The sequence below is a fragment of the Zasmidium cellare genome, assembly GCF_010093935.1.
Source record: "Zasmidium cellare ATCC 36951 unplaced genomic scaffold M409scaffold_4, whole genome shotgun sequence".
NCBI classification, from domain to species: Eukaryota; Fungi; Ascomycota; class Dothideomycetes; order Mycosphaerellales; family Mycosphaerellaceae; genus Zasmidium; species Zasmidium cellare.
This window is the reverse complement of record NW_022986948.1, coordinates 689671-717199: the sequence shown is the minus strand read 5'-3', so window position 1 is coordinate 717199 and position 27529 is coordinate 689671. Positions and strand designations below refer to the sequence as shown.

The 27529-nt window shown below is 55.3% G+C and overlaps 12 protein-coding genes across 12 annotated transcripts; 5 read left to right on the top strand and 7 right to left on the bottom strand.

Annotated features, from left to right (window-relative positions):
* Positions 1-799: 799 nt before the first annotated feature.
* On the bottom strand, positions 800-5644 carry M409DRAFT_50511 (uncharacterized protein; the record flags this gene model as incomplete). The annotated part of the gene is made up of 1 exon (XM_033811555.1): positions 800-5644. One exon carries the CDS (start codon positions 5642-5644, stop codon positions 800-802), a length of 4845 nt encoding a protein of 1614 aa, XP_033672784.1.
* A 1202-nt stretch (positions 5645-6846) lies between these two features.
* Positions 6847-8619, top strand: M409DRAFT_63436 (uncharacterized protein; the record flags this gene model as incomplete). The annotated part of the gene is made up of 2 exons (XM_033815599.1): positions 6847-6996; positions 7045-8619. 2 exons carry the CDS (start codon positions 6847-6849, stop codon positions 8617-8619), a joined length of 1725 nt encoding a protein of 574 aa, XP_033672783.1.
* Positions 8620-9526: 907 nt separating this feature from the next.
* On the bottom strand, positions 9527-10253 carry M409DRAFT_63435 (uncharacterized protein; the record flags this gene model as incomplete). The annotated part of the gene is made up of 5 exons (XM_033815598.1): positions 9527-9561; positions 9615-9953; positions 10012-10027; positions 10080-10136; positions 10251-10253. The coding sequence occupies 5 exons, from the start codon at positions 10251-10253 to the stop codon at positions 9527-9529; spliced, it is 450 nt and encodes a 149-aa protein (XP_033672782.1).
* Positions 10254-10794: 541 nt separating this feature from the next.
* On the top strand, positions 10795-12075 carry M409DRAFT_63434 (uncharacterized protein; the record flags this gene model as incomplete). The annotated part of the gene is made up of 2 exons (XM_033815597.1): positions 10795-10841; positions 10896-12075. 2 exons carry the CDS (start codon positions 10795-10797, stop codon positions 12073-12075), a joined length of 1227 nt encoding a protein of 408 aa, XP_033672781.1.
* Positions 12076-12445: 370 nt separating this feature from the next.
* On the top strand, positions 12446-13708 carry M409DRAFT_63433 (uncharacterized protein; the record flags this gene model as incomplete). The annotated part of the gene is made up of 1 exon (XM_033815596.1): positions 12446-13708. One exon carries the CDS (start codon positions 12446-12448, stop codon positions 13706-13708), a length of 1263 nt encoding a protein of 420 aa, XP_033672780.1.
* Positions 13709-13947: 239 nt separating this feature from the next.
* On the bottom strand, positions 13948-16835 carry M409DRAFT_63432 (uncharacterized protein; the record flags this gene model as incomplete). Its single annotated transcript, XM_033815595.1, has 4 exons — positions 13948-14609; positions 14665-15254; positions 15316-16332; positions 16426-16835. The coding sequence occupies 4 exons, from the start codon at positions 16833-16835 to the stop codon at positions 13948-13950; spliced, it is 2679 nt and encodes an 892-aa protein (XP_033672779.1).
* A 1364-nt stretch (positions 16836-18199) lies between these two features.
* Positions 18200-18847, top strand: M409DRAFT_18120 (uncharacterized protein; the record flags this gene model as incomplete). The annotated part of the gene is made up of 3 exons (XM_033804368.1): positions 18200-18593; positions 18667-18762; positions 18816-18847. The coding sequence occupies 3 exons, from the start codon at positions 18200-18202 to the stop codon at positions 18845-18847; spliced, it is 522 nt and encodes a 173-aa protein (XP_033672778.1).
* A 153-nt stretch (positions 18848-19000) lies between these two features.
* On the bottom strand, positions 19001-19992 carry M409DRAFT_63430 (uncharacterized protein; the record flags this gene model as incomplete). Its single annotated transcript, XM_033815594.1, has 3 exons — positions 19001-19475; positions 19558-19729; positions 19830-19992. 3 exons carry the CDS (start codon positions 19990-19992, stop codon positions 19001-19003), a joined length of 810 nt encoding a protein of 269 aa, XP_033672777.1.
* Positions 19993-20471: 479 nt separating this feature from the next.
* On the bottom strand, positions 20472-23060 carry M409DRAFT_18118 (uncharacterized protein; the record flags this gene model as incomplete). The annotated part of the gene is made up of 1 exon (XM_033804367.1): positions 20472-23060. One exon carries the CDS (start codon positions 23058-23060, stop codon positions 20472-20474), a length of 2589 nt encoding a protein of 862 aa, XP_033672776.1.
* A 635-nt stretch (positions 23061-23695) lies between these two features.
* On the top strand, positions 23696-24058 carry M409DRAFT_50503 (uncharacterized protein; the record flags this gene model as incomplete). Its single annotated transcript, XM_033811554.1, has 1 exon — positions 23696-24058. The coding sequence occupies one exon, from the start codon at positions 23696-23698 to the stop codon at positions 24056-24058; it is 363 nt and encodes a 120-aa protein (XP_033672775.1).
* Positions 24059-24982: 924 nt separating this feature from the next.
* Positions 24983-25655, bottom strand: M409DRAFT_18117 (uncharacterized protein; the record flags this gene model as incomplete). The annotated part of the gene is made up of 4 exons (XM_033804366.1): positions 24983-25045; positions 25148-25158; positions 25242-25415; positions 25493-25655. The coding sequence occupies 4 exons, from the start codon at positions 25653-25655 to the stop codon at positions 24983-24985; spliced, it is 411 nt and encodes a 136-aa protein (XP_033672774.1).
* A 715-nt stretch (positions 25656-26370) lies between these two features.
* Positions 26371-27399, bottom strand: M409DRAFT_18116 (uncharacterized protein; the record flags this gene model as incomplete). The annotated part of the gene is made up of 1 exon (XM_033804365.1): positions 26371-27399. One exon carries the CDS (start codon positions 27397-27399, stop codon positions 26371-26373), a length of 1029 nt encoding a protein of 342 aa, XP_033672773.1.
* Between the last annotated feature and the right edge of the window lie 130 nt (positions 27400-27529).

Below are 27529 nucleotides of genomic sequence, written 5' to 3'. Positions count from 1 at the left end.
CTGATCCCGTACGTTCCAAGGGGGCCGGGATGCTTTTGTCGGTTGACAGACTTACAGGACAACAGAGAGACGCCCATCTAGATGCGGTTGTGGACGCCCGCCTGAGGGACTGTGGATTCGATACAGTCTCAATACCCGTCCCTCACCTTTGCGGCAGGCCGTACAGGACGAGTGGCCGTCACATTTGAGCTCTACGGCACATTGCTCATGCCGCAATCCACCCACACAAGGCTGTTCCCGAGGCCGAGCCTACGAAACCACAGAGACAGCCCAAGCCTCAGTCAGGGACCGATCCAATCCGATCGTCTGGTGCGACTGATGGCTGGCTGGCTCTGACAAGATCTGATGAACATGATGGTCGTTGGGGTCGCAAGATATACCTATGACACAACACCCCCTGGTACAGAGAGCGATATCCGTCGATAGGTTTACTCGATTTATCTCTAACCACGAAAATTCGAGAATCGAGACGCCGGCTGACGAAGTTGAATACCATGTCCTTCACCTCGAATCCAGGCCCCATCCCCTCGTTGACGATGCAAGATGCAAGAGACCTATGAATGAACCAGCTTACCTCCGCTCCCCAACCATCTTTTCACGGGCACCGAGACAGCAAACTCATTCACACAAGCGACAGCAACTTCCATCATAACGTTCGCCTGTCTACCCGTCCGTCCATCTCATCTATCGATACAAAAGAGTCTCGGCCAAATCACAGCCCCCTCGTCCCGTCCAGCGGCAGTAAAGAGAAGAACCCCTTCTCCGGGCCCATCTTCAACCAAAATCAATCCCATCTAACTTATCTCGTCTTGACAGCCCTCAAACTCGCGCTCATCAACCTCAACTCCTCATCAGAGATGGGATTGACAAACCCTCTCTCATCCTCCTCAACATCATCAACATCGACATCCGCCGAAGAAGAAGCCGCTCCGGCGGATGCGGAACCCCTGGAATGAATCTCGCGGTGAGAAGTAGACGCCTCCGCTGAAGAAGAAGCCGCAATATTTTCCCTTCCTTTTCCTTTTCCGTTCTCGCTAACGCCATTCCATAACCCATCTGTGGAAATCTCGACCTGGGTGGTAGGGCCGATGACAGTTTGTCGCTTCGCCTTGCTTCTCCTCTTCGACTTGGACGACGTAGGACTGTGTGCCTCGTCGTCGTCCGAGTCATCATGGTCGACAATCTCGACGTTGCCGTCTTCGCCCTTTTCAAGACTGCTGTAGCGTCTGTGTCGCAGCATGTTCTTCGCGCTGGCATTTTGCAATATGGGCTCGGAGGAGGGTCCTATGATGGTGGTTCGGCGCCCTTGGTCAGGGTCCCAGGTGGACAAATCGAAATACTCTGAATCTGTGGTCACGCCGTCGTCGTCTCCGGAGGACATTCGCATGGGCGATGCCGAAGGTCCTCCCTCGGCTGCCGACGAGTATGCTGCAGCGGCTTCGGCGTCTTCCCTAAAGCTGCGCGTGCCCTCTGACACCACACTCGCGATATCGTCGTCATCTTCGGTGATGCTGCCGTGGCGTTGGAATTCCTGCACCACTGGAGATGTCATGCCAGCTCGGAGGAGTTCGTGCTGCTCAGATCGGCGACGCTCGTAAGCGGCATCTCTCTGTTCCTGGGATGGCGAAGATGGGTGCTGTTGCCCGTACTGTTCTCGCCGGAGCTTCATCCTTTCCCAGTCACCTCCAAATTGCACCACAGACGCCTGCTTTCCATGCAAAATGAAGCGTGGCTTCTCGCGTTGAAGGCCAGGTGTGGCATCGTCCAAGTCTCGATCATCGAAACCGCCAGACCGAACCGTACTGTCACTGTCCTTGTTACGACGGTGCTTGTGCGTGCTGTGGTGATGGTGGCCGTGTGCCTCGCGAAGAGTCTTCTGCAAGCTTCGCCTGACGCCTTTGTGCTTGCTCTCGGGCGACCTGTTTGCTGCAGGACCTGCAGGACCCTCAATTGCTCTTGGCGTCATTTCCGTCTGCGCAGGGCCCATGGTTGCTGTGGCGAGTAGTCGCAGCTCTCGTTCGTCAACAGCAGGCTCGGATGCAGTGTCTGGTCGCTGTACTGTACTATCCGGTTGGAGGCTCGAATGAGTGCGTTGAACCTGGAGGATGCTCGACGCAGACGACGAGTGTGTCAAGCTACCTCCACCAACACGCGGCGAAGCAGACAAAAGCGTGCTCGTCACCGATGGGCGATGCTCGTTTTGAGCACTCGTGTCCAGACTCAGCGGAGGCAGACGGAACGGGTCTTCTCTCTGCGGAGTGACAGACTCAGGTGGCGTGCGGAAGACATCGTTGCCTTTGAACGTGTCGCCTGTGGAAGGTCTACCCGGTGTTTGGAAGATCGTCGGGCTTTGCGGCGGACTCTTCACAATATTGGCCTTCGAAGAGCTCAGTCTTGACAGAACCTTCGGCTTCTCCTTCTTGGCCGACTCAGGCTCGTTCGGCGTCGCCTGCTCTTGTGCGAGCTTCTCCAAATCACTCGCGCTTAGTCCATCCAGCCTGACATCCATGGCCAGAATGTCGCGATGACATTTCATGCGCCAGATGTCCCGCCTCAGCCACTTGATCATGGCGTCCGCTCGGGCTGCCGCATGGATGACGTCCTCTCTCGTCTTCTGAGCAAGAGGCGCCAGTACCAGCAGATGTCGTGCGTTCCGGAGCATGTTTTCCAGCTGTCTGTTAGCATCTGTAATGTCCTTCTCGATCTCTGCAATCTTATGCACCATGATCTGCCTTCTTGCCGCCATGACCTGTCTCTGTAGTTGTGGAGTCAGTCCACGATTCTGTATTGTGATCTCGCCTGTTTGCGTCTGAATCGACCTGGTGGAGGCTGTGGACTCCAACCGTCGAACGTCTTTGTTCCGCAAGTCCTCTTCATTTCCGCCTACCATGCCTCGAATCCTGACACCGGCTGCACGAAATGCGGCTGCATAGTTGATCAGACCCAACCAATCCGTCAGTTCATGCTCATTATCGGCCAGCAAGACCTCTTCCTGGCCGCCTGGTCTAACGAAAGTGAAAGCATTCTTGTGTCGTGTGTAGGTAGAGTCCACAAGCGCAACTGCATTGTCTGTTTTGATGAGCGCGTCCGGCTTGAAGTCCTGTAGCGGAGGCTTGAAGACTACTGGTGTTCGAGGTTGCCCAGGTCGTTGATGCTGCATGAACTGATGCATGAGTCCTTTCGCCCAATGCGAGTTCTTGAACAAGTACAGCTGCGAGCCTGTGAGGATAGCACCCCATTCTTGCCATGGACTCCTCGCCTTCTTCTTTCTGGCAGACTTTCGCCACAATGTGCCTACTTTTGTGATCTTCAAATCCACAATGCCCTGCTGCGTCTCCATCGCAGTCGGGTTACCGTTGGCAAATTGGCTCTCGTAGGCAGCCGGTCTGGATCTCGCAGAAACGATTTGGAGAATGCCCGTATGCGTGAATGCCCTATTAAGGTATTGCGCATCCAGGTCACCCTGGCTTCCACGGTAGTCGTACGGATCATCGAGAAGAATGGTGTCCTTTAAAGCTGGTCTGAGAGTGTCAAGCTTCGACTCTACCAAGAGATTGTAGGGATCGAGCGGTCCTGAAGGTTTCTTGGTCACCACATCTGCGCCAGGGATGGCCGTCTTGAGTTTGTGGCCTGACTTCTTCGGCTTGAACGGCAGAACTTTCTGCCCGTTGATATCGACGTCCTCGTCAAAGTGTATGAAGGGAGTATAGCAGATGTTGTCGAAGAAGCAACTCAATATATCGTCGGAGAGCCCTTGGCCAGAAGTGTTCTTGATGTAGTCCTGCTTCTGCATCTTGTGCTTGTTGTTCTTGTTGAAGGCGTCCGTATGCAGCATCATGATGGAGAACGCAATAACATAAGCCTGATCTGAGTTGAGGAAGACGCCAGGGTTGCACTCGTGGTACCGATCTGCAAAGGCCTGGATCACGCGATCCACCTGTTGGGTCTCCTTGGGCAGCTCGGCTTCCAGCAGGAACTTTCTCAAAGACATGTCTATCGGTTCGCCAAAGAAGGCGAATCTTCTGGTATAGCTTCTGAGCACTGCGATCGCAAAAGAATCTCCAGACTTGGAAAGAATGCCAGCAATCACACTACGAGACACTGCCGATTCCAGTCGCTCCAGGTACTTGCCAGGGGTGTCGCCTTCTTCTCGTTCCGGTATCACGAGCGCCTCACGACTAATGGCAAACGAATTGGACTTGCTGTTGGTTCCAGGAGATCCATGACGAGGAGAATGAGGTTCAGAACCCTGGCGAAAGCGCGACAGTGTAAGGAATCCACCAAAGCTCGATCTTCCGGTCGTGGATGTGGAATTCCTCCCGCTGGCCGAAAGGGCTGGGGGTGTCTCGACATCGTGGGAACTTCTCCATGAGCTGTTGGTGGACGATCTGCCGCGCGTGCCTCGCCGCATTGGCGGCTGCAGTGGTGACGACGTGCAGGAATTCAGCGATCGTTCTGAGCTGGCGCGGAACAGATTCATGCCAGGCTCTGCAAAAGATAGCGAGCTCTTCGCCAACGCAGCATTTGGTGAAGGGGCTGATTGCGAATGGCCTCGAAACTTAACGGGGCTTGTTGCGGTATGCCGTCTTTGTAACGTGCCCTGAGGCCCCTGCTCATTCGTCGGCGTGCCCTGCTCCTCAGGCCTATTGGATTGTGTAGATGCGCGTGGTGTCGCCGGGCTTTGTTGGGCTTGCTGCTGCGATTGCTCGGGAGGTGGAAGCTTCACTGGCAGGGGGAATAGCGAGTTGCGGTTCTTATTGCGCCGGGGTAGTCTGAAGAAGGTAGTATGCGTGGATACGGTATGCGTCGTGGTGGTTGTTGAGCCGTAGATGTGGCCGTCCCCAGAACTGCCGTTGCTGCCATCTGAGCGGGACGATTCTGAAAAGCGAGGGTCAGCCAGCTGACCTACGGGAACAGCAAGTGCAGAGTTGGATTCGTCGCCGTATGAGGGAGGCGCCGACTGATTCTGGTTGGACTGGTTCTGGATGTGGTAGGTGGACATGCGATGCAAGTCTTCAAGCCCACTGTTCTTCCCTCTCCTCCATCGCAAAGACGTACTGCTCTTCTTTTCGGCCCTCTTCTCGTCGCTGCTCTTCCTGGGATCCTTGTGAGGCGACACGCGACCTCTAGATGACCCCCTCTTGAACAGGCCTGGGCGCGGCGTTCTCTGCTCCTCCACCTCGACATGTTGCGCCGGTGCATCTGCTGCATGGTCCATGGTGGGTGCTGTCTTGACAATGGTCGGCACCACGCCCTCTGCCGTCACCGCTGGTATGGGCGGCAGCTCCTCTTGGATCGGCTGGTCGTCCATTCGAGCCCTGGCAGCGAGGTGACTTTCACTGAAATTGCGGCGCAGGTTCATGAGGCTGAATCGCTTGGGCTGGGGAGCGGCATGGTGGTGATTTGGCGGGTCGTCAGGGATGTCGTCCGGGTGGAGCTCGTGCGAGAGGCGCGAAATGGAACGTGACGAAGGGCCATGTTCGCTCACGGGCCTGTGGTCGATATTTGGGTCGGCAGGCGCCAAATTGCTGGCGCTCTTGGGCCTCAAGGATGCGGTGTCGTGGTGATGCCTGCTGCTACTGTCGGGGGGTTTGGCGGGCGTGAGGTGCTGCATGCTCCGACGCTTCGACAGCAGCAAAGGCATGTCCTCCGCGTGCCGGGGGCATTGGGAGCAGAGGCGCGGGCGGCGATATAACCAGGACAGACAGGCGGGAGGGGTGGGTTGAGCGGTCTGGTCGAGTCGCAGGTGGGCGGACCCGGGAGAATGGTTGGACCTGTTGCGGACCCAAACGCGGTGGAGCAGCGAGTGTGGCTAACAATATGATGGTCCGCTGCCAGCCGATAAGGCGTGTAAGGCTGGCTGTGGCTGAAAGCAGCCAAGTGGTATCCGCAGGCAGGTTGTGGTCGAAACGCTCTCGGCCGTCCCGATCCAACACAGCAGCAACACGTTCACAAACAGCGGAGGGAGCAGTGAGGAAGATTCAAAACGTGTTTGACAGCCTCTCCTGACGGCCGCTGCTGTAGCGCTACCGAGGCGCTGCGTGAGAAAAGCTCAGGCTGGCTGGACTTGTGCCTGCGACGATCGCCTTCCTGACCGCACTCCCGTCCTTATACTGCACCCACAACAACCTACCCTCCGGCTCTCCGCAGCGACGAAAGCAATCCTGCCATCACAGCCATATCCTCTGCTTCCTACAGGCGCAGCGCTGGCCCGATGACGAGTCGAGGATCAAGTAAGACGGTCTCCAAAGCACCTCTTCCTTGTTCCTCTGCACAGCTGGAGTCTGCCCTCCGCGCGTCGCCAAGACGGGTCAGAAGAGAGTGGAGGAGAAAGTCTTCCGCGCATATACCCCAGGGCCATGATGGTTGAGCTTCGCCGGCATGCTGAGCCTAGATTCATCACGGTACTTGTCTACTTCCACAACCTGCGCGGGGCGTTTCATGTGAAAGAGTTCGAAAGGCAGACCGTTAGCGCCGAAGTTAGCTAAGCGGTCAATCATTTTGACCTCATCTCAATCAAAATGCGGCTGCCTCGACGAGTGATGGGATGCGTCTTCGCACGTCCATGTCCACCAGCGCCATCACATCAACCGCGTAAATCGTATGGAATCGCTATGGGGAGGAAGTGAATGGGAGTAGCAGAGATTTTGCACCTCCTTCTACAACACCCAGTGGCCAAACCTTTGACTCCAGCTACTGCAGCCAATCGTAGAGACGGACTGCTGCTGTCGTGTGCTCAAGCAGAGCTTGTGAAGGTCCCGTACCTTAGGCAGCACATTTCCTCCTCTTGCTCACTTCCACTTGCACAGCTTGCCTTCTCACAGTCAACCGGGCCAGACGGCCATAATGAAGTACCATTCTGCACTCCTGGCGCTGCCCTGCGCGCTCGTCGCCGCCGTTCCTTCACCAGCCCAGCAATCACCCCTCCAGAACTTTATCGCCGACCAACAACCCCAATCCTCGCGATGGCGCCTCTTCGATAATCTGGTCGACTCGGTCTGGCCATCTCGGAAACACAAATGCCACGACTCGACGCGTCCCAAGATTGATCTCCCGCCCCCAGCACATACGTTTGCAAGATATGGCGAGGATTTGGTACTGCGGTTCAACATCAGTGCGCACAATGAGGCGGCGAGTCTGGCAGAGGCGGCGGATACTTTGATGCTGGACATCTGGGAGTTCTCGCAAGACTGGGTCGACATCAGGTTATCGAAGGAAACTGTGCCCCTTCTGCTCGGCCTGCTGCCTGCAAGCCTTCAACATTCACATGCCCCACTGCTGCAAGAAAAGGCGCTCGCACAAGCTATACATGACAACTATCCTCATCGAACGGGCGAGCAGAGCAAGACACAATCTCCTGCACATCTTCCCACGCGCAAGCCATTCGGCCCAGACCTCGAGCCAGCCGTGACCGGTGCCGAGACCAACATATTCTTCGCGGACTACCAGCCATTGACGGTGATTGAACCATGGCTGCGTCTGCTCTCTTCTCTCTTCACTACACATGTCCGGCACATCAATATCGGCCTGTCATATGAGGGACGAAACATCCCAGGACTTCGCGTCGGCGTACATCCCACCAACGCCGAAGACCCCAACCCACCCAAACGCAAGACGATCGTCGTAGTCGGCTCCCTCCATGCTCGCGAATGGATCAGCACGACTACAGTCAACTACATTGCCTACTCCCTGATCACAGGCTACGGTAAAGTCACTGGCATAGAAAGCCTCCTCCGAACCTTTGACTTCGTCTTCATCCCGACCTTGAACCCAGATGGTTACGTATACACATGGGAAACCGACCGTCTCTGGCGCAAGAATCGCCAACGGACCGGCAACCGCTTCTGCAACGGCATCGACCTCGACCGCGGCTTCGGCTTCGAATGGACCTCCAGCGAAAGCCCCTGCTCAGAGTCGTACTCGGGCGACGAACCCTTCGAAGCCGTCGAAGCACGCGCCTTCGCCGACTGGGCCAAAAACGAGACGGAAAACAACAACGTCGACTTTGTCGGCTTCCTCGACCTCCACTCCTACTCCCAGGAGATCCTCTACCCGTACAGCTACTCCTGCAGCGACACGCCCCCCGGCCTCGAGAACTTGGAAGAAGTCGCCTTCGGCCTCGGCAAAGCCATCCGCACCTCGAGCGTCCACGGCCACGCCTACGAAATCATGCCCGCGTGCGAAGGCAACGTCGCATACACATCCAACAAGAAGCACCAGCTCACGCCGCGCCTCGAGCCCTCAGGCGGCTCGGCGCTCGACTACTTCTACCACGAAATGGGCGTCCGATACGCTTACCAGCTCAAACTCCGCGATCGTGGAACGTATGGGTTCTTGCTCCCCAAGGAGAACATCATCCCCACCGGCAAGGAGATCTTGAATGCAGTCCTGTACTTTGGCGCGTTTCTGGGCGAGTTGTACGATCGGGATGCCAAGGAGGTCAAGCTCACCAAGCCTGAGATGGAGGAGGACGAGGCAGTGAATGTACCTCCAAAGCTCGATGTGCTGGACGACTACGAACACGAGGGTCTTGAAGACGACGAGGACGACTGGGTCACAGTCAAAGACTTAGACCCCGACGACGTGAACTGGGAGCTAAGGCGGCGGAGAAGGAGGTGATCGACTTTCAACCACATCCCTATCTTCTTGTGATGCTTCTATTTCCTTCTTGACGATATGTCGGCCTTTGTTTTTCTTCTTCTTCTTCTTCTTCTTCTTCTTCAGTGTCCTTTAGCGTTCTTAGCCAGCTAGATTGAATCCCAATGAATGAGCGAAAAGCTTTTTTTCGAAGAACTTGACAAGAACGCTAGGTAGACAATCTCGATATTCGGCTGCTCTCAGCTGGGGAAAGTGAGCACATCATAGCGTATTGAAGACCAGTTGTTGTCGAGAGCATGGGAGGAGACAATGTGGGCGGCTTCGGCGAGTCACATCTCAATATCATCATATTCTCCTGGTCTTGACAACTCGAGACCTTCCTTTCTTCAGTGCCATCAATTGTTCGGCCCCTGAAGTCCTGGCTGTTGAGTGAGTTGATTCATTTGCAACCTTCGAAAGCTTCAACAATTCCCCACGTGACGATGTGACGTATCCTGCTGCAGAGATGAAACTTGAAGCCGTCAGAAAAATGCTGGACAGACGTGCGTGACTGGTGCAACAAAAAGAAGAAATGACACCCGTTAAAGCTCAGTGCTGTCCTATTTCGAAATGCCCTCCCATTTCCTGCCGGATAGGAAAAAGGTAATAGGAAAACCCCTCAAAAGACACACACGCTCATCATCAAAACTGCTGGCTTCTCGCTTGCTCGCTCGTCTCGTGGAGCACAGAAACATGGTGTATCATCCGCATGACTCGCCCGTAATGGTGCCCCGGGAGAAAGATCTCATCGTGTTGCTCGTGATGATGTGTAGTTGCTGCTGCCGCTTGATCACCACTTCTGTCTTGCTGCAGAAGGTCCGCTCTTGCGCTGGCGCTCATTCTCGTCATAGCGGCGCAAGGCTGCCTCTGCATCGACGCTGCAATTTTTCTACTTTTGCATCATCAATTGCACGAACTCGTTGTCTGTAAGAAATGGTTAGCGAGGTAGAAGAGGTAGGGCAGCATAGCCCACATACAATCAATCCTTCCGTCACCATCCTGGTCAGCCTCCCGAATCATCTCATCGACCTCATCGTCCGTCAACTTCTCGCCAATGCTGGTCATGACGTGTCTCAGCTCAGCGGCGGAGATGAAGCCGTTGTTGTCGCGGTCGAAGACCTTGAAGGCCTCGCGAATCTCCTCTTCAGAGTCCGTGTCCTTCATCTTGCGAGCCATCATGGTGAGGAACTCGGGGAAGTCGATGGTGCCGTTGTTGTCCGCATCGACCTCATTGATCATGTCCTGAAGCTCAGATTCGGAGGGGTTCTGACCGAGCGAGCGCATTACGGTGCCGAGCTCTTTCGTGGTGATTTGGCCTGTGATGGACAGGTCAGTCGCGTTCATGAGCGCAGTATCCTAAGGGTCAAATCGCACCATCGCCGTCCTTGTCCTGTAGTCTTTCGTCAGCCTTGCGAGGGCGTAAGGAGTTAGGCAGCACTTACGAAGAGGGAGAATGCCTCCTTGAACTCAGAGACTTGCTCCTCGGTCAATGAGTCTGCCTGTGATCGGTATCAGCCAGTGCCGTGATTTGGTCGCGACACCAATGTGGTCGGCATGGAATGTTTCGCGGAAACAAGTAGTCAAGTAGGCGGGGTATAGGCAATCAGTCGTACCATGGTTGCTGTGAGTTGGTGCGGTAGTCAAAGGGTTGTCGTAGGTGGGCGACCGCGGTGGGTGGTAGTCCAAGATATGCCGGTCGGCAGTGGTGATTTTCAGAGGATTGTGGTGTGGTGGTGTAGGCAGAGTGAGGTCAACAAGCCGTGCAGAGCAGTGGCAGCTGAAGGGGAAAGTGGGCGAGTTCCGCAGAAACAAGCCTCGCAACTCGTTTGGCGGAAGGGTCTACCCGACGCGTGCTGCGTTTAGTGGTGGTCACGCTGGCCACGCACATGTCTGCGACGTACGTCAATAGCTTCACCCTGCCATCTGCCACGCTTCCGCCTACTGAGTCGCGCTCGTCACGCCTTATTCGATTGACACGACAGCAATTACCACCGCAATTAAAGCTACCTTCCGCGAGGGCCTTTTGTCCGCTTATTACCCTCAATAGCGCATATCAAGGACCTCACCTTCCACGAGCCACAGTCACGCGCGAGACATGAAGGCCGCGAGGCTTAGTGGAAGACAGCTATAGCATGAGCGTCGCTGGGAGGCGGGAAAATGTCCAGCGCGGTCGCTCTGGGCGCATGGAGAGACAGGACTAATCTGTATGTACCACTCCTCCTTACAACAACCAATATCACGGTGCTAATCTACCGCAGCTTCATATCATATCGTCAAAGCTACACCCACCATCCAGCAAAGCGCACGCGATTCACCGGTCCCAGCAATGGCCGCTTTACAGATGAGCCCACCGACTCGGAGCGGGCGGGGCTCATGTCGAACGTCGAGGCTGATGGCGATGCGGTAATAGAGATGGATGTGCTGCCTCCACGGTGGCTGGATATCCAGGACGAGATTGATCAACACTTGGCGGATATTGCAAGCAAGATGAAGAAGCTGGACCAGATGCATGCGAAACACGTGTTACCTGGCTTCGACGACGAAAGTGTAAAGGCCAGGGAAGAGAGGGAGATTGAGGCACTGACACAGGACATCACCAAGAGCTTTACTATGTGCCAAAAGGCTATACGAAGGATCGATCATTTGGTACGAGAACAGCAGCAGCATAGCGGTGGGAATATATCGCAGGCGGACGAGACCATGGCGAGGAATTTGAAGATGAGCTTGGCATCAAGGGTGGGAGACGTGAGCACGTTGTTCAGGAAGAAGCAGTCCGCATACATGAAAAAGCTGCGACAGTTAGGAGGCATGTCGAGCCCGCTTGACCGGTCTGGCACGCCAATGGCGCAGAACCCATACACGGACCCGGCCATGATGGATTCAGAAACCGATCGTTCATCCGCCCAATCCACGCTCCTGCAGACCGCGCAAGTACGACAACGGCAAAGGGGTGTCATGGATTCTGCAATCGAGCAACGAGAACGAGAGATTGAGAAGATTGCACAAGGTGTCATCGATCTGTCCAATATGTTCCAGGAACTGCAGACCATGGTGATCGATCAGGGCACAGTACTGGACCGAATCGACTACAACGTTGAACGAACACACGAGCACGTCAAGGAAGCCGACAAGGAGCTCAAAGTTGCCACTGGTTACCAACGCAGAAGCACGAAGCGCAAGATACTATTCTTGCTATTCTTGATCGTCATTGGCATGTTCATTCTTCTATTGGTGAAGCCGAAGCGAAGCAGCCAGCCAGCTCCAGCCCAACCGCCTGTAGAGGCGCCCATCCCAAACGATCCAGGGGCAGCTCTACCACCACAGCTTAGGAAAACACTCAACTTGCCAGATGCAGCTCCTCGCGAAGGAATGGAAAGGAGGCATGTCGAATGGAAGAAAAGACGGAGGCGAGCAAATACCCCGTGTGCGATGTCGTAGTCGTGACTTCTACCATTCTATAGATACCCATTTACTGCCAAGTTTGAGGCCTTGCCAACAGTGTATACCATCCCACTAATGCCCGTCTATTCGCCTCACATGTTCGAGAAGCCAGTGGCGTGGTCAATATGGCAATGGATCCACATGGTGCCAGCGATTCGGAGACTTCGGGAGCGCGAAGCTGTTCGCCAGCTCGACGTCACTCTGCACCCTGACCAAACCATTGACAAACTGCACGTACTGCGACGACAGGTCGAGGCAAAAAAACGTAGGTCTCTCATTTTGAACAGCTTTCTTCTCCCTTCATTCATATTCTCGTCCACGGAAAGCCCTCCTCTCAAATTCTCTGACCTCCACTTCGTCCTCCAAGATGCCCCGAATCATCCTCGCCATCAACGCGGGCAGCTCCTCAGTCAAAGTCTCTGTATACGATGCATCTGCGTCAGAAGAACCCAAAGAACTGGCCGGCATCCAAGTCTCCGGCCTCACCGCGCCTCCCGCAACGCTCAAATACGACCGCGGCGACGAACACATCAAATCCCAAGAACTGCAGGACGTCAAAGGCCAAGAAGGCGCCTTCGACTACATCCTCAAACACCTAACCGAAGACTCCGGCCTCGACGCCTTGAACCACCCCGACGACATCGAATTCGCCTGCCACCGCATCGTCCACGGCGGCAACTACGACAAACCCGTCCGCATCGACCGCGACACCTACCACCACCTAGAGAAACTCTCAGACCTCGCCCCACTGCACAACGCCGGCGCCCTCACCATCGTCAAAGCCGTCCACGACAAGTGCCCCAAAGCCTCCAACATCGCCTTCTTCGACTCCGCCTTCCACGCCACCATCTCCGTGCCCGCACGAACCTACGCCATCGACCAAACCATCGCGACCCGCAACGGCCTGCGCAAATATGGCTTCCACGGCCTCTCCTACGCCTTCATCACCCGCTCCGTCGCCGCACAACTCGCCAAACCGACCTCCCAAACCAACATCATCGCCCTGCACCTCGGCTCCGGCGCCTCCGCCTGCTGCATCCAAAACGGCGAGTCCGAGGACACATCCATGGGCCTGACGCCCCTCGCGGGCCTCCCAGGCGCCACGCGCTCCGGCGACGTCGACCCCTCCCTCATCTTCCACTTCACGCACGACGCCGGGAAACTCTCCCCGTCCTCCACCAAGGACATGTCCATCACGACCGCCGAAGAAATCCTCAACAAGAAATCCGGCTGGCAGGTCCTGACGGGGACCACCGACTTCGGCGTCATCTCCTCCAAAGCGGCGCAGGGCGATGAGAAGTGCAAACTCGCCTTCGACATCCTCGTCGATCGCCTTATAGGTTTCGTCGGCAGCTATTATCTGAAACTAGGCGGGGACGTCGACGCGCTGGTTTTCGCGGGCGGGATGGGCGAGAAGGGCGCGGCGTTGCGGAGGGCGGTGGTGGAGAAGGCGAGGTGTTTGGGGTTTGAGCTGGATGAGGGGAAGAATGAGAAGCCGGGGGAGGGGGTTGTGGTGAGTATCGGGAAGGAAGGGAGTAGGCATGGGATTCTGGTGTGTGCGACGGATGAGCAGGTGGAGATGGCGACGCAGTGTGCGAGGGATGCGGAGCAGCTCAAGGGGTCGGAGTGAGGATCTGGGAGAAGTTCGAGGTGGGAGTTGGGGAGTATATCGGTGGGCAGTTGGTCGAGGCGGGACGCGATCTTCTTTCTCAGAAAGGGGGTATATTTGCCTCGGAGAACAGAATCACGAGCACAGAACATCACGACAGATACGAAAAGAACCAGTTCCAAACGTTTCAGACATTATCAATAACCGAGACCTCTCTCATTGCCCCAAAAGCTACCTCTACCACACCCCAACCCCGACAATCAAGACCTACTAAACCTCTTCTTAACCGCAATCCCCGGACTCCCCATCATCTCAAACGTCTCCGTCCACCGCTGCCGACTCAACCGCGGACTCTCCACATTCACCATATTATTCTCCTGTCCACGGCCCTGCCCCTCTTGCGGCTCCATATAATAATGCCCGTCATCATTATTTAGCTTCCAGTTCAGTGCGAACTGCTCCCCGGCAGGACCGCATCCACAACTGCCGGAAAGACCCGCGGAAGGGGGACTGTTCACCGCGAGGGCGAAGAGGCTTGTGGGCTCGCTGAAGTCCGAGTACCAGTCCTTGTGCCAGAGGAAGTAGACGAGGATCATGACGTTCATGATGCAGACGCCGAAGAGGACGACGAAGAAGGCCTTTTCGTAGGGCTGCACGCCGCCGCTGGCGTATTGCTGGGAGCGGATGGTGGCGTTGAACCATTGCGGTTGCGAGTCGATGTTGGGGAGGGTGTAGTTCCAGGCTCGGCCGACGAAGGGGGAGTCTTTGATGCTTTGGATGAGAGTGTCTCCTGCTTGCACGGCGATGGCCTCAGCGAGGGAGGGAAGTCCGTAGCTCAAGTTTGCCGATGTGAGGATCAGCTGGGTGAGGGTTCGGGCGTTGGCTGAGTCTCCGTCTCGCATTCCGTCGTTGTAGCTTAGGCCTGTCATGTTCGGTCAATTGTCTGCTGGTGTCTGTAATACGGGCTGAATACTCACTTCTGGCCCACTCCCCTCCAATGTTGGGCCATTCCTTACTGAAAGCGGCGCGACCTTGAAGCTTCAAATCCTCCTCGCCCGCATGAAGTAGGTACCGCATCTGATCATTATCATCCTCACAATGAGCTTCCAATGCTCCGCCGCTCGAGCTGGCGTTGTAGCTCGTGGAGCAATTCATCGTCAGCCCAACTTGAAGTTGGCACATGGCATAGTTGAATGCGTTTCCGTCAGAATCCTCCATTGCATTTCCGAGAGAGTCGGTAGGGCCTCCCTTACCCAAAACGTAAATGGATGTCCGACCCCATGGCATGCCGTCTGTGCCGTTGAGAATGATGTTGTAATCCTTGGGTAGCCTTGGAAATACCGGAGGAACGTTGTACTTGCCATAAGCCAGGCCCCAACCAAAGGTGTCGTCAAATTGTGTGCCGTTCGGGTAATCCGTACTATTAAGATACGGATAGGCAAACTCATCCGTATAGATCAGATGGTCGTTCCAGTTCGTATCATTGCTATTGAAGGCTTTTGACTTGTTCTCCCAAAGATCGTACACAAAAGGCTTCAGGTCTGCGTTGGTCATGGTCACACAGAGGCTGGAGTTTGATGTCAGCAACGAAGAAAGTATGGCAACAAGTCAGCAATTGCTACACGTACACATTGAGCATGGGACTGGGGACCGACGCGCGAATGTTGTAGATGGCTCCTTCCACTTCCGAGGGTTGCACAATCTGGTTGACGGTATCCTGCGCTGCTTGGATGACACCAACATGTGGCATGGCCATGGTGACATTGTTGATCCACCGCGTACTGTTGACTGCGGTCACATTTTGTCTTTCAATCCACGGTGCCGCAATCGTGGTGTTGTCGGCGTAGAGAGCATACCCTGGTGGCCTGTCGCCAAGATCGATGCTGCTATTACCAATTCCCAATACTGTTGTCCATGTCTGTAGCCAGCTGAAGTAGTTGTGGTATGCAGCCGAAGCATGTTCAATTTGAAGACAGGTCAAGCTGGCGTTAGTATCATCCTTGTAGATCAGGTTATTGGGTAGAACGCATTCGTTCTTCACCTCAACAGAGTTGGCAAAACTCATCTTGACTATTCCCTGCATCACTTGATGCTGCCAGTCCGGAAATCTGAGCTGGGGCTGAACTAAAGCCGTTGCTGCCGTCGTGTATAGGAGGGCGAAAAGGGCGGCCAAAAGAGATGTGGCGCCGAGGAAAGTGATGCCAGCATATCGTACGCTCTCCCATTGTGTGAACAGTGTGCCGGGCTGCATGACCCAGGTTCGCATGCTCAGTTCTGCCAAGGTGATGCCGCGTATAGTCTCGAGTTTGAAGGCCCTCCGAGCGAGAGCCTGTCCGATAAAGGACACTATCACCGTCACGAAGGACAGTTCTATCAGTCTCGCGAACAGCGACGTCAAGAAAGCTGCAGACGCAGGAGTTAATGAACCACCCTCTGCTCGAATTCTTCTTCCGTAGAATGGGCCGTACAACGCGATTCCGAGAAAGATGCCCGAAAAAGCGGTAGAGAAGATGGCCAGGGTCAAGATCGTGACCGAAACACAATTGCCCAGTCGTCGGTGTTTCACGGCTCTCGCACTCTGACAGTTATGGTGAGGTTCGAAGTCTTCGTATCTTGACTTCACTGAGAGCAGTCCTGCATCAGATCTGGCATATAGCGACGGCGGCAGAGTCGATTGCAGTGATGTCCGGGAGTCTTTGTGCTTTGCTCCTCGGTATGTCGTATCAAAGTCGCCAAACGACGTGTCAGCTCTCGTGCTGCCGGAGAGACCGCCAGTGGATGGTGGCGATGCCATTGGTCTTCTTTCGTCCGTTCCGGACTTTTGGTTTGGAGTCGAAAAATCATTCGATAAGGGTGAACTGACTCGTGGAGATCTTGAGTTTGTTCCTGGGGGCAGAGCGATGCCTAAGCCATGGCTGCGGCCGACACCTTCATGTGAAGATGCCGGCGCAGTCTCGTCTTCTCCCGGACTATCCGTGATGTCTCGCGCCAGAGACTCTTCGTTGAAAGACACCGATACTGATGGCACTCGCGCGTATCCAGGCCGATGTCGAGTGGTGAATTGCTGTGCCGGACTTGGGGTGCTCGTTGATGGGGCCGTCATTGGAGAATCATCTTTCAGAAGGCCTCTCCTCTCAGGAGTAGACATTGTTTGTCTTGATAGCGATCGTGTGATAGGCCGTGCCACTGATTGCGTCAACGCATGCAAGTATCCGAGTTGACCACAAGGCGACTTGCGGATAGGTGCAGATCAGTGGAACGCGAACAAGTGAAGTGACGGTTGATGCGAAACGCAAGGGTAAAGGCGACGTTCAGCGTTAGGAAAGGCTGTCGGATGAGTAGCAGAAACGCTACCAGCTATCTGTCGCGCAATTGGCGATATCTCAGAGCCTCACGCACACCACTGCACATGTAGTGGCGTGGATGCTTGCAGCTCCAAGAAGGCCAGATCGACAGCCCGAGGACAGATCCAGTAGAATTGTGGCTCCAGTGGTACTCGAAAGAGAGACACTTGGCCAGCGCGGGTCGGAATTTCACTCTATGTTGGCGGCGATTGAACCACGCATGCTTTCACTGCAACACACCTGGCCAGTCCAATGGCGGTGGTGCCACAGCTGCACGAGGAGCAGAAAGGCTGCAGCTCGCTTCAAGGTCCTCGATCTGGGTGATTGCCCGGCTCGACGAGAGTTTTGTAATTGTTCTCAGAGTATGTCGTACGAGGCCGCGAAACTGCTTCAGGATAAAATATCGAAGGGGAAGCAGCCTGAAACACAAGTACGATATCGTGAAGACATGATGCGACTTGACCGCCGCAGACAACACCGCTCCGAGTTGGGGGCTGGGCAGCTGAAAGGCACTAAAAGCGCCACCGCCAATAACTTCATCTTGCGAGGAGCGCTCGTGCAGCTGGTCCTGGGGCCAAATCGCAGGGAGGTGAAGTGATGTGCGGCTGTAGTCCGGATAGCGTCGATTGATGTAGGGTTTGAGTGAAAGGAGTTGGAGACAATGTGGGCCTCCCGGCTGACGATTGCGGAAGGAACTTCGGCAGCTCCCAGCCACAAGATTTACAACATCCTCGCTTGCTATTTCTATCTCATGTCTAACCAGATCCATCCTTCCTTTTGCATACTGAAGACATTGGCACGACTCCACAAGCTGTGAACAGCACGCTGCATTCTTACAATGATCAAAACCCAGACTTGAGCTCTTCCACGCCAGGACGAATGCTGCTTCTCCAACTCATAGTGCTTGCTTCCCTATCGCATGACAAGATACGTCTTTCCTGAACTCCACTCACGGCAACGACGACATCGCTACAGGTAGGAGCCGGCCATGTGCCAACTTTCCACCGATCTTTCATCGCCACGTTTTGTTCTCTCCTCAACACACCAAACAAACAGCAACACATCACAGATCTCCCCTCCAAACAAGGCCTAAAAGCCATCAGTTCTCAAACTCAAACCCCTCATACCAACCAAACCCACCCAAAAGATCAACCCTCACAAACCCACAATGGGCCACCTAATCGACACCCTCAAAGAAAAAATCCACCACCACTCCGACCCAGCAGCCCACACGACCAAACCCCCCATCACCCAACACAACGCCACCTCCTCCCCGCAAGACTCCGCCATCGCGACCCACAACTTCGCCCGCAACACCAAATCCCTCCCCGCCGTCACCTGGGACGACGGCCTCGCGGCCGATGCCACCGCCTACGCCCAGAAACTCGCCGACGAGGACAACATGCACCACTCGGGCGTGGAGGGCCAGGGCGAGAATCTGTATTGGAGCTCGGAGGGGAATGCGGAGCTTGCGGATGCGGTGCAGATGTGGTTGAAGGAGGGGGATAAGTATCATGGGGAGAAGATTGGGGAGGGGAATTTGAGTGATTGGGGCCATTATAGTGAGTTCCTTTCTGCTTTCTTTCTCTTATTTTGCCCTCTAGAGTGGTGCTGATGGGTTTTTGTTTCTCGTAGCTCAGGTCATGTGGAGTGGCTCGACGCATCTCGGTATGGGCAAGGCTCAGTCTAAGGCTGGAGGGACGTACATCGTCGCCAGGTATACGCCTCAAGGTCTGTTCTGCCCTGACCGATGCTGCTCACTATCATATTGACACATTCTCCAGGAAATATGTATGGAGAGAAGCCATACAGCTGAGTGGAAAGATTAAGCGCCCTGAGCAAACGAGGAGGACTGGTCGGATTTTTGAAGCCCTACAAAATCATCATCTCTATCCATCATGACCAAGGCCATGCAAGTCGAATCTACAACTCTAACCTATAGATAAAGAACACCTCACAACCTCCCCAGTCACTTCTCCCCCTTCAAATTCCTCCTCAACGCCTCAACCACCTCGCCGCTCAACCCACACTGCTTCCTCAAATACCCCTCCGCCCCACCAAACTCCCCCTCAATCATCTCCACCGTCGCCACCATATTCTCCCGCTTACTACTAACCATATTCCTCACCCCGTCCTCATTCCCCTCCAACGCCGGATTCTTCAACAACCGCTCGATGAACAGCGGTTTGAGATGTTCGAGCCCCAGATCCGTCAGGCTGTACTCGTCCGCGATGGCTTCCGTGTCCACCCCGGCGAGGAGGAAGAGCAAGGCGACGAGCACCCCCGTGCGGTCTTTGCCCGCTGTGCAGTGGATCAAGCAGGGCGTGGGGTTCGGTTGCGCGAGGTGCTTGAGAATCGCCGTGTACGCCGAGGGAGCCGCGAGGAGGATATCGTTGTATGCTTTGACGAACCCTTCACTGCCTGTCTTGGTGTAATGCTGGTACCTATCACGCACGCATCTCTCATTAATTTGCCCTCTCAAACACACAAGCACGATGGGCTAGGATAGTTTGATGAATCACTCACCTCAACCCCACCTGCTCCGGCCCATAATCACTCGCAGCAAAAACAGGAACCCACTTCCTCGTAATCCCATACTCGACATAAGGATCCTCCTTATCGACCTCCACGCCCGCCCATTCGGGCCCATCCCTCTGGATCTCCGGGGTGGATCTCAGATCAAAAATCACTTTGATTCCTGTTTAATCCCCAACCACGATTATCAGCCCGATACAATCTCCCAACATTGACAAAGGGGTGTGTATTGTTTTTGCAAGGGCGTCATAGACAGACCTTACCTAATCCCTCGCTCATCTTTTTCAGGCCGGCGGGCGTGGCTTTGGAGGGGTCGGCGGAGCGGTAGACGAGGCCGCGGCGGACGTGGGTGGTGTCGCCGATGTCGCGGAAGTTGGAGATGCCTTCGACGGGGATGAAGGGTGGAGAGGGGAGGGAGGAGGCCATTGTGAAGGATGTTGGGTTCGATGGGTAGAGTTGGGAGTGGTGTTGTTGGACTGCTTTTAAGAAGTGAAGTCGGCCGGCATTGGAGGAACCGAGGTCGCCGAACGAATGCCTCAGAGTGATCGATCCTACACGCGAGATTCTGGTGAATTAGATGATAACGATGAATCCGAAGAAGAAAAAGAGAGTCGTCATCAAGGGCCTAACTCTACAGTCTCATGAAGTGTAATGTACAACCCAATTTCCCCATTGTTCATCAAAGCCGTAGCAAGCGCCTAACAGCGACTCAGCTCAGTAGTCGTAGCGCTCACAGGCTATTTAGGTATCTCAGTCCCATCGGAAAACCCCCAAAGAAAATTCGTTTGTGACCATGCCTGAATCCTGTCGTACCCAGTGTCATGGTCTTCTCTCGTGAAATCGATTAGCAAAGCTTGGTATCGGTGAAAAGGTGTGGTTGCGGATGGAAGTGAAGGTTGCAGGATTTACCGCCATGGTCGCCTTGCTGTGGAGACGGCTTCTCTAAGGCTACCTCGACGCTTTGTCAGGCCCCTGGCGCTTTGAGTGTCGCTGTTGGCTTCAGCCGACTTCTTCACGCTGTTGCTGCGCGTGAAGATGGACCTCTTCTCCTTATCGGTCCTATCTGTCGCGGCGGGCGAGCGAGATCGGGCGGTGGCAGGCTCTGTCTTGGTCCTCGTTTGCAACGAAGGTCGTCGGGCTTCACGAGCGCTAGGTGGACGAGCGACAGTTGTGCCTGCGGAGCTTTTGAGGGGCCGATCAGCGCTATGGCTAGTCTTGGGTCTCCTGAGTTCAGCAGGCGGATTGTTGGCGAAAGTGGATGACGGTGCCGAAGTCAACGTTGGTAATGGAGGCTTCTCCCCTTGACTGTTGCTCAGTCGTCGGAATAGTCCTGCAGTCCTCTGGCTCAGAGACCTGCCTGGTGAAGGAGACGCACGAGAGCGCGTTGGTGACGCCAAGCCACTTGTCAGCCGAGCACCTTCCCGCGGCACTTCTGCCATTTCTTGAATAGGCTCGTTGGCGACGACTGTGCGGTTGCTGGACGATCCTGAATGAACGGAATGTGGGCTCGTGACGCTTTCATCGGACGCTCTTGCTGCTGGCGCCTTCTTCCCGCCGCTGACAATCCGACCGAGCGAGCTAAAGATGGTTGGACTCGTTTCAACTCGTCCAAGTCGGGGCTTCGTAGGGCTGCTGATAATTTGGTCGCTCGAACGTCGACGTTGCGGTGGTGAATGTGCGGTGACCGTTGGCGAAGTGTCATTCCCACCGAATGGCATTTCACCCACAGGCGGTCGTGCGTGTTTGAGGAACCTACTAGGTGTCCCCATAACGATCGACTTGCCGTCTGGGTAGCCATCATAGTCGAGAGATATATCCCTGATGATCTCTGACTGAGCATCTGCATCGTAGTCTTCGTCGGAATCGTCATCGTCATGAAGCTGACCGTCAAGGTTACCGTTGCGGTAGTGCAAGTTACTCGCAAACGCATGCCTTAATTCAACAGACGATCGCATCTGACGTGGTGCAGTGCGAAGCCCTGACTCTGGTCCACGCACAAGAGCTTCTTGTTTGATCGGTGCTGGGGTGGTGTCCAGCAGACTACGATCATCCGCGATATTGCTAGACCTAGATGCTCGTAACATGCGTGTACTTGCACTATCAGGGGTCGGTGGGAGCATCGGCTCGCCAAATATAGGCCCTGCGAAGCTTGTTGGTCGATGCTGTTGAACCGGCCGTTGCTTGCGAGCACGTGTTGCTGATTGTTTGCTCGTGCCTGGGTCTTGGAGTAGGTTGGGCGACTTCGCGGCTGCTGACACCAGAGCATCGTTCAACGATTGAGAATGATCATCTTGAACAGCAGTCCTGGAGGGTTGTGCACGGTCATCGACACCGTCGGCGAGGGGCGTGGAAAGATTGTTAGACTTTGACGGGGTCGCCTCTGTTGTGCCGTGCTCGGATATCCACTGGCTGACTCGTTTGATGCTGTGATGTCGACGGCGGTCTCGCGAATCCACAGCAGAATCTGGTGCAGCGTCATCGGCGGTGTCTTCCCATGGATAACGATCTGGGCTGGCCTGCTTTGGGCTGTAGATTGACGGAAAGCTGCTCTCGCTCAACACGCTGAGTCTTGGGGAGTTGAGAATGTCGTCGCCATCGTCCGTCCTCGCCTCTTGCTTTGACAGGAGCGACTGGAAGCTTTTCACGGGATGCAGCTTCTGGGCGCTTTCCATGTATACACTTCGAAGAGCGTTTGTGCTAGGTTTCTGTTGGCTCAGAATCGACGGCTCCCTCCTAGGCTTGGCCGGCGTCTGTCCATTCAGTAAACCTTGTAGCTTATGGGAAGCAGCAGAGGCCTGTACTGCAGGCCGGATATGTGGTGTCTTTGGATGCGCATTCAATTCTGGGGGTGAAGATGGTGGTTCGTGCTCCTGAGTCTCGGTGCCAGCATATCCAGAGTCGGCGTTGGCAGTAGAGGGCCTGGTCTGGCTGGTCCTCTCGTCGTATTCGGCCACTCGATCCTCCAAATCGCATATTATGTCCATAGCCTCCTCGACAGCCCTATCCCTTTTCTCCAGCTCCTCTACCAACTGCGAGTTGATGCGCAGCAACTCCTTGTGCTCGTGCTCAACCATCTGCGCCCGCTCCACCTGCTCCACCATCGATTCGATCTGTTGTTGCATGCGCAGTGTCTGTTGGCGACGGTGATCCAGCTCCATCTTGAGGTCAAAGTTCTGCTTGCTCAACTGGTCCATCTGATCGTCCATGTCCCTCAACCCAAGTGTGCGCCGCCTGCTAGCACTACCCGCATCCGAGGCGCGCGAACTGGCGACGACGGGTGAACTGTCGAACATCCTGTCCTTTCGACTCGCCTCTGCCTCGTTGAGGAAGATGTCATCGTCGCGACGCTTTTGGGGACCAAAGTCGGTGTGTCGGGCACGTTTGGGACGCGTGTTTCGCGCACGGCGTTCGTTCAAGCGGGCCTGCAAGTACTGCGACGCAGGCAAGACATTCTGCGGGCCACCGAGCGGGCTACGCTCGTCGTGGGTGGACATGTCTTTTCAGGAGCATGAGTGTTGCGGTGAAGGTGCGTCGCGGGCTGGCCAAGGCATTGGAGGAGGCGGCGCAGTTGGATAAACACGAGTGAATGCGGCGTTGGTGACGAAGTCGGCGATGTACAGTGATTGGCTTGGTGGGCGGTCGTGATTGTGCGACCCGGCCTTTGCGTGTTGATTCGTCGCGGGAGGAGCGGTGTTTCCACGCGTGCAGCCGGATTTCGTGTTGTGCACCAGCGTTTGCCGCCAGAACGCCCCCCCGCAGGTTCGTCGTCGCACAGGAGTGTGAGAGGGTCTTGGAGTGGGCGTCTGAAAGGAGAAGGCCAGGTGAAGTCGGCCAGGCGCCCGAAACACAGACAGCAGCAGCGACAAAGAACGAGGCAGGCCAACCCACGCAGCACGGCGCTCGCTCGCTCTTGTGCATGGCACGAGCCACAAGGTTGTTCAGACAACACCCCTGCAACCGTCCGGCATTAGCGCGTGGCCCACGGCGTCGGGACTCTCCCCACAACTCTAAAGTCCACTCCCACTCCTTGACTGCCGTCATGCTCGCCCTGAGATGAAACACCCTTTTGCTCGCTTTCATTCACTCACCATGCCGGCCACTCTCCTGGTCAAAGAACCAGATCCATCATATGACTAGGTCTCACCGGGCTGGCATCGGCACAGCACCCGGCTGCCTGCTGCTGGCCTGCTGCTGGCGGCCCAACACGACAGCGATGCCCGGCCTCTGCTGCAGCGGTGGAGAGCTAGCACAATGCCATCACACGGCCTGCAGCATTGGTGCTGTTCCTGCAGAGCCTGCTCACCTCTGGAAACGCCGGCCGCCTGCACCTGTCTGCCTCCGAGCAATGAAATCACTCCCTCCTGCGTGCTGCATACGCGCTTGTGCACCTTCGACTTCTCTTCTGCTTCTGCTTCCACCGCTCGCTTGCGCAACAAGCATGCATCGCAACTCTCAACTCTGCCGCCGCTCGATCGCTCGTGTCACCCGATAAATCGAGAGTTTGGTAGACGGTGATTGGTACTGCTCATACATCAGCGTCATCATAAGTGCAGTTTCAAAGTCAGCTTAGTTACGCCAACGACCACACCGCCATTCAGCGGATGGATAAGAATACATTGGCATGTGCAAAGCCGTTGAAGGACCGCATACTCGTGAAGTCACGTTGTTAGTCCAGGGGAAAGTCCTTTAAAGCTGGCTAAAGAGTAGGCATATCCCTGCTGTCAAAAACTTTCACTTGCTTCTTCCTTCACATGCCTACTCGCGGCCAACGGGACTCAACGATGCCTGAACTGCGGTGGGAGAAGTCAACACAGCAAGCCGTCTATCCTCCGCCGTTGACAAGAACCCAGACCTGGAATCAAAAGACGAGAAGACAAATCTGGAGGACTTCGAATTCGACCGTGGTACACCTCCCACGGACCGACCCAGCTCCCTTCGCAGTAGCTGCAACAGCACGAGCCGTCGAGCCCTCGCTGCCGAACCTACCAAACACCAGTTGGGCATTAATGGAAACCAATGTCGACTGACTTCATCGTAGCTAAATGCCGCCTCCTGCCTACACGCTATTGGACGTTTCGAAAAATGACCGCGTGCCGGCACTTAGCACATGGATAGCGCGTGTGATGCGTGTCTGCAACTCTGGTCGACATCATCTCCCTATATTGAATGGCGCTCTCACACGCGCTTTGTCACGCGTCTCTCTGGATGTATCCTCCGCCGTCGAGACCAACAAACACATGTCGTCGAAAGACGTATGCAAGTCGCTGACTCGCCTGCCGAAAGAACCGCTCCATCCCAATCTCCGCATTTGGGCGAACGACATCTCCTGCGCCTCAACAGCAGGAAAGCAATATATTCGTACCCAAGTTGGGATGGACAGGTACCGCCTGCAGGACGCGTTTCGAGGAAGTCCCTCCTACTGCCCACTCCCTGTCGGTGGCTTCCACCCAGCGATAACTTGGTCAAAGTTGATGATGTTCTGCGTACGAGTCAGTCTGACCCATTATTCAACCCACAACGGGCAAGTCCTTGCCACAGCATGTCAAATATGTCATGCCTTGGTTGACATGACCTAACTCACCCCATCGAGATCTACAAGGATAATCGTAAGTCTTGCGCCATAAATTTCCCAACAACTTCATTTAACGTTATACGGGCGGAGGGTCTTCTCTCACCTGTGACGGCGAAGTGCTTCAGACCCCACGCCTTGTGTGTCACTTCCGTCACGACTTTGGCGCCTTTCGTCTGGAGCACTTCAAAAAGCTTCTCGAGCTCATCTTCGTCGCCCGCGATCCGGATGTGAACTTTGCCAAAAGCCACATCGTCAGGAATATCTGGAAATGTCCTTCCTATAAGCAGGGTTTCAAACACCCTCTCGTCAGCATTCGACCCTTAAAATCACCTTCAAGCACGAGATGATACCCACTCCGCAAATAACAATTCACCTCCTCACTCAACCGCACCCAGCAATGATCATCTCCATCCCTCCCCGCCACGCGGAAACCTAGAATCTCGGTATAGTACTCGATGGCTCGCGGGACGGACGAGACGGGTAGCGAGGGCGTGATTTTGCGGAACGTCGGTGCCATTGGGTCGAGTGAGACAGCTGTCGAATTTCCGGGTTCGTGGGCCTTGTTCTGGACTTATAAGGTCGTTCGGTGCGTTTGGATGGTGCGTCGCTGGAGCAACGAGCCAGAGTGGGTGATGTGAGATCTCAGATGAGATGGGATGGGATGCGAGGTTTGATGTGTGGACTGTTGTCGTTAGGTCGGAAGATCTGGTCATCCGAGCGTCCGAGCTGGCCAGCACATGATGTTTTTCTTATGTGTTGGCTTGATTGTTGTTCTCGGGGTTTACGCGGAGCTGAAGCATGTATCCGCGACGAACAGGCGCGTGTAGCAGGAAAAGGCAGGTGTGATGGTGATTGTGCTTACTTGCGAGCTTGCTTGCTCGCCAGGGTTGTTCCGTACTAGGAGCTGAGTGCTTCGGAAGGTTATAGATTATGATTTGTACTGCTACATTCGAAAAATTCCTAGGTCAGGCGATTAAGTAGGGATCCTTAATACAGGTTTGGATTCTGCGTCCTGCAGTCCGGCGACCGCTTGAGTTGGAGTTGATCACTTGAAAAGATCGAGAGAGGTGTTCACATATCCGCACACAACCAGCAGCTCTACAATGTGTCCTCGCAATCCAGCGAATCCAGCAGCTACTCGATCAACAGAATAAACAGTAGCCCCGTCGACGACAACCCTCGGCCCTCTAAAAGAGACAATATGCCCTTCAGCAACAACCCACCCCAACAAATCAAAGCCGACTCCCCTTCACATTCTTCTCCCGATTCTCCTGCGCCGCCTTCAGAAGCGCATACATAGTCTGCAACCTAGGCATCTCCAACCCCTTCTCCCTCGCAATCCGAATCGGATTCCCCAAAATCACCTCCAACTCCATCCTCGCCCCCTTCTCCCAATCCAACCACATACTTGGCTTGCTCCCGCTGGAATTCCGCCTCGTCGAATTGAGGATCTGTTCGGCCGTCGCGAGTTTCGGGGGCAGTGGTTTGCCCAGGACTCTAGGGGCGGTTTCCAAAACCTCCTTCATCACGCCTGCGAGATGTCGCGAGAGCTCCGCGTCGAGCGACATTTCTTGGTTCCCTGAGCCTCCTGAGAGGACTGAGCTGGGGTTCATCGCGGCGTTGATGGCAATCTTATGCCACCGCACAAACTGCAACCCAGCATGATCATACGTCTCCGCGTCCTTAATCCCCACCTCGCGCAACAACCCCACAAGCTTCTCATTCCTCTCAACAACCCCCCGATCCCCAGCCTTCGCCCCCTCGCCCCCTCGATCCAAATGCGGCAAGTACGGCCCGATCGATATCCTCGTCCAGCGATTATGTGTGATGACCCCATGGCTCGGCTGCGCCGCACTGGCGATGGTGACGGCGCTCAACACTGCCGCGTGCGGGAACCGCTTCGCGTAGGGCTCCTCCACGCCGAGTCCGTTTTGCACCAGCACGATGCTCGTCCCCTCGCTGACCAGGCCCTCGAGAAGCGCACTATCGTCGCTCACGTCCGGGAGAGCTTTCGTCGCGACGAGGAGATAGTCCCATTTAATGCCCGCTTTGCGCGCGTCGTCCGGTGAGCTGAAGACGTACTCGGGCTTGAAGACTTGCTCGCCGTAGGTCGGCGATGTCACTTTGAAGCCATTGGCCTGCACGGCGCGGAAGTTGGAGCGGCAGAGGGCTGAGACGAGGGTGTTGGTTGCGAGGGAGAGGCGGGAGCCGTAGAAGGCTCCTATGGCGCCTGCGCCGACGATGAGGATTCGCGTGGGCATTTGTTGTTGATGCGGAAGGGCATTGTTTGTTGGAAAGTGTAGGTGGTGGTGTCGTGTGAGGTGGCGTTGGAGGGCTGGCCTCGGCAATTGTCGGGATGGACGACGGGCATCCTTGCGACTGTTACTCCCT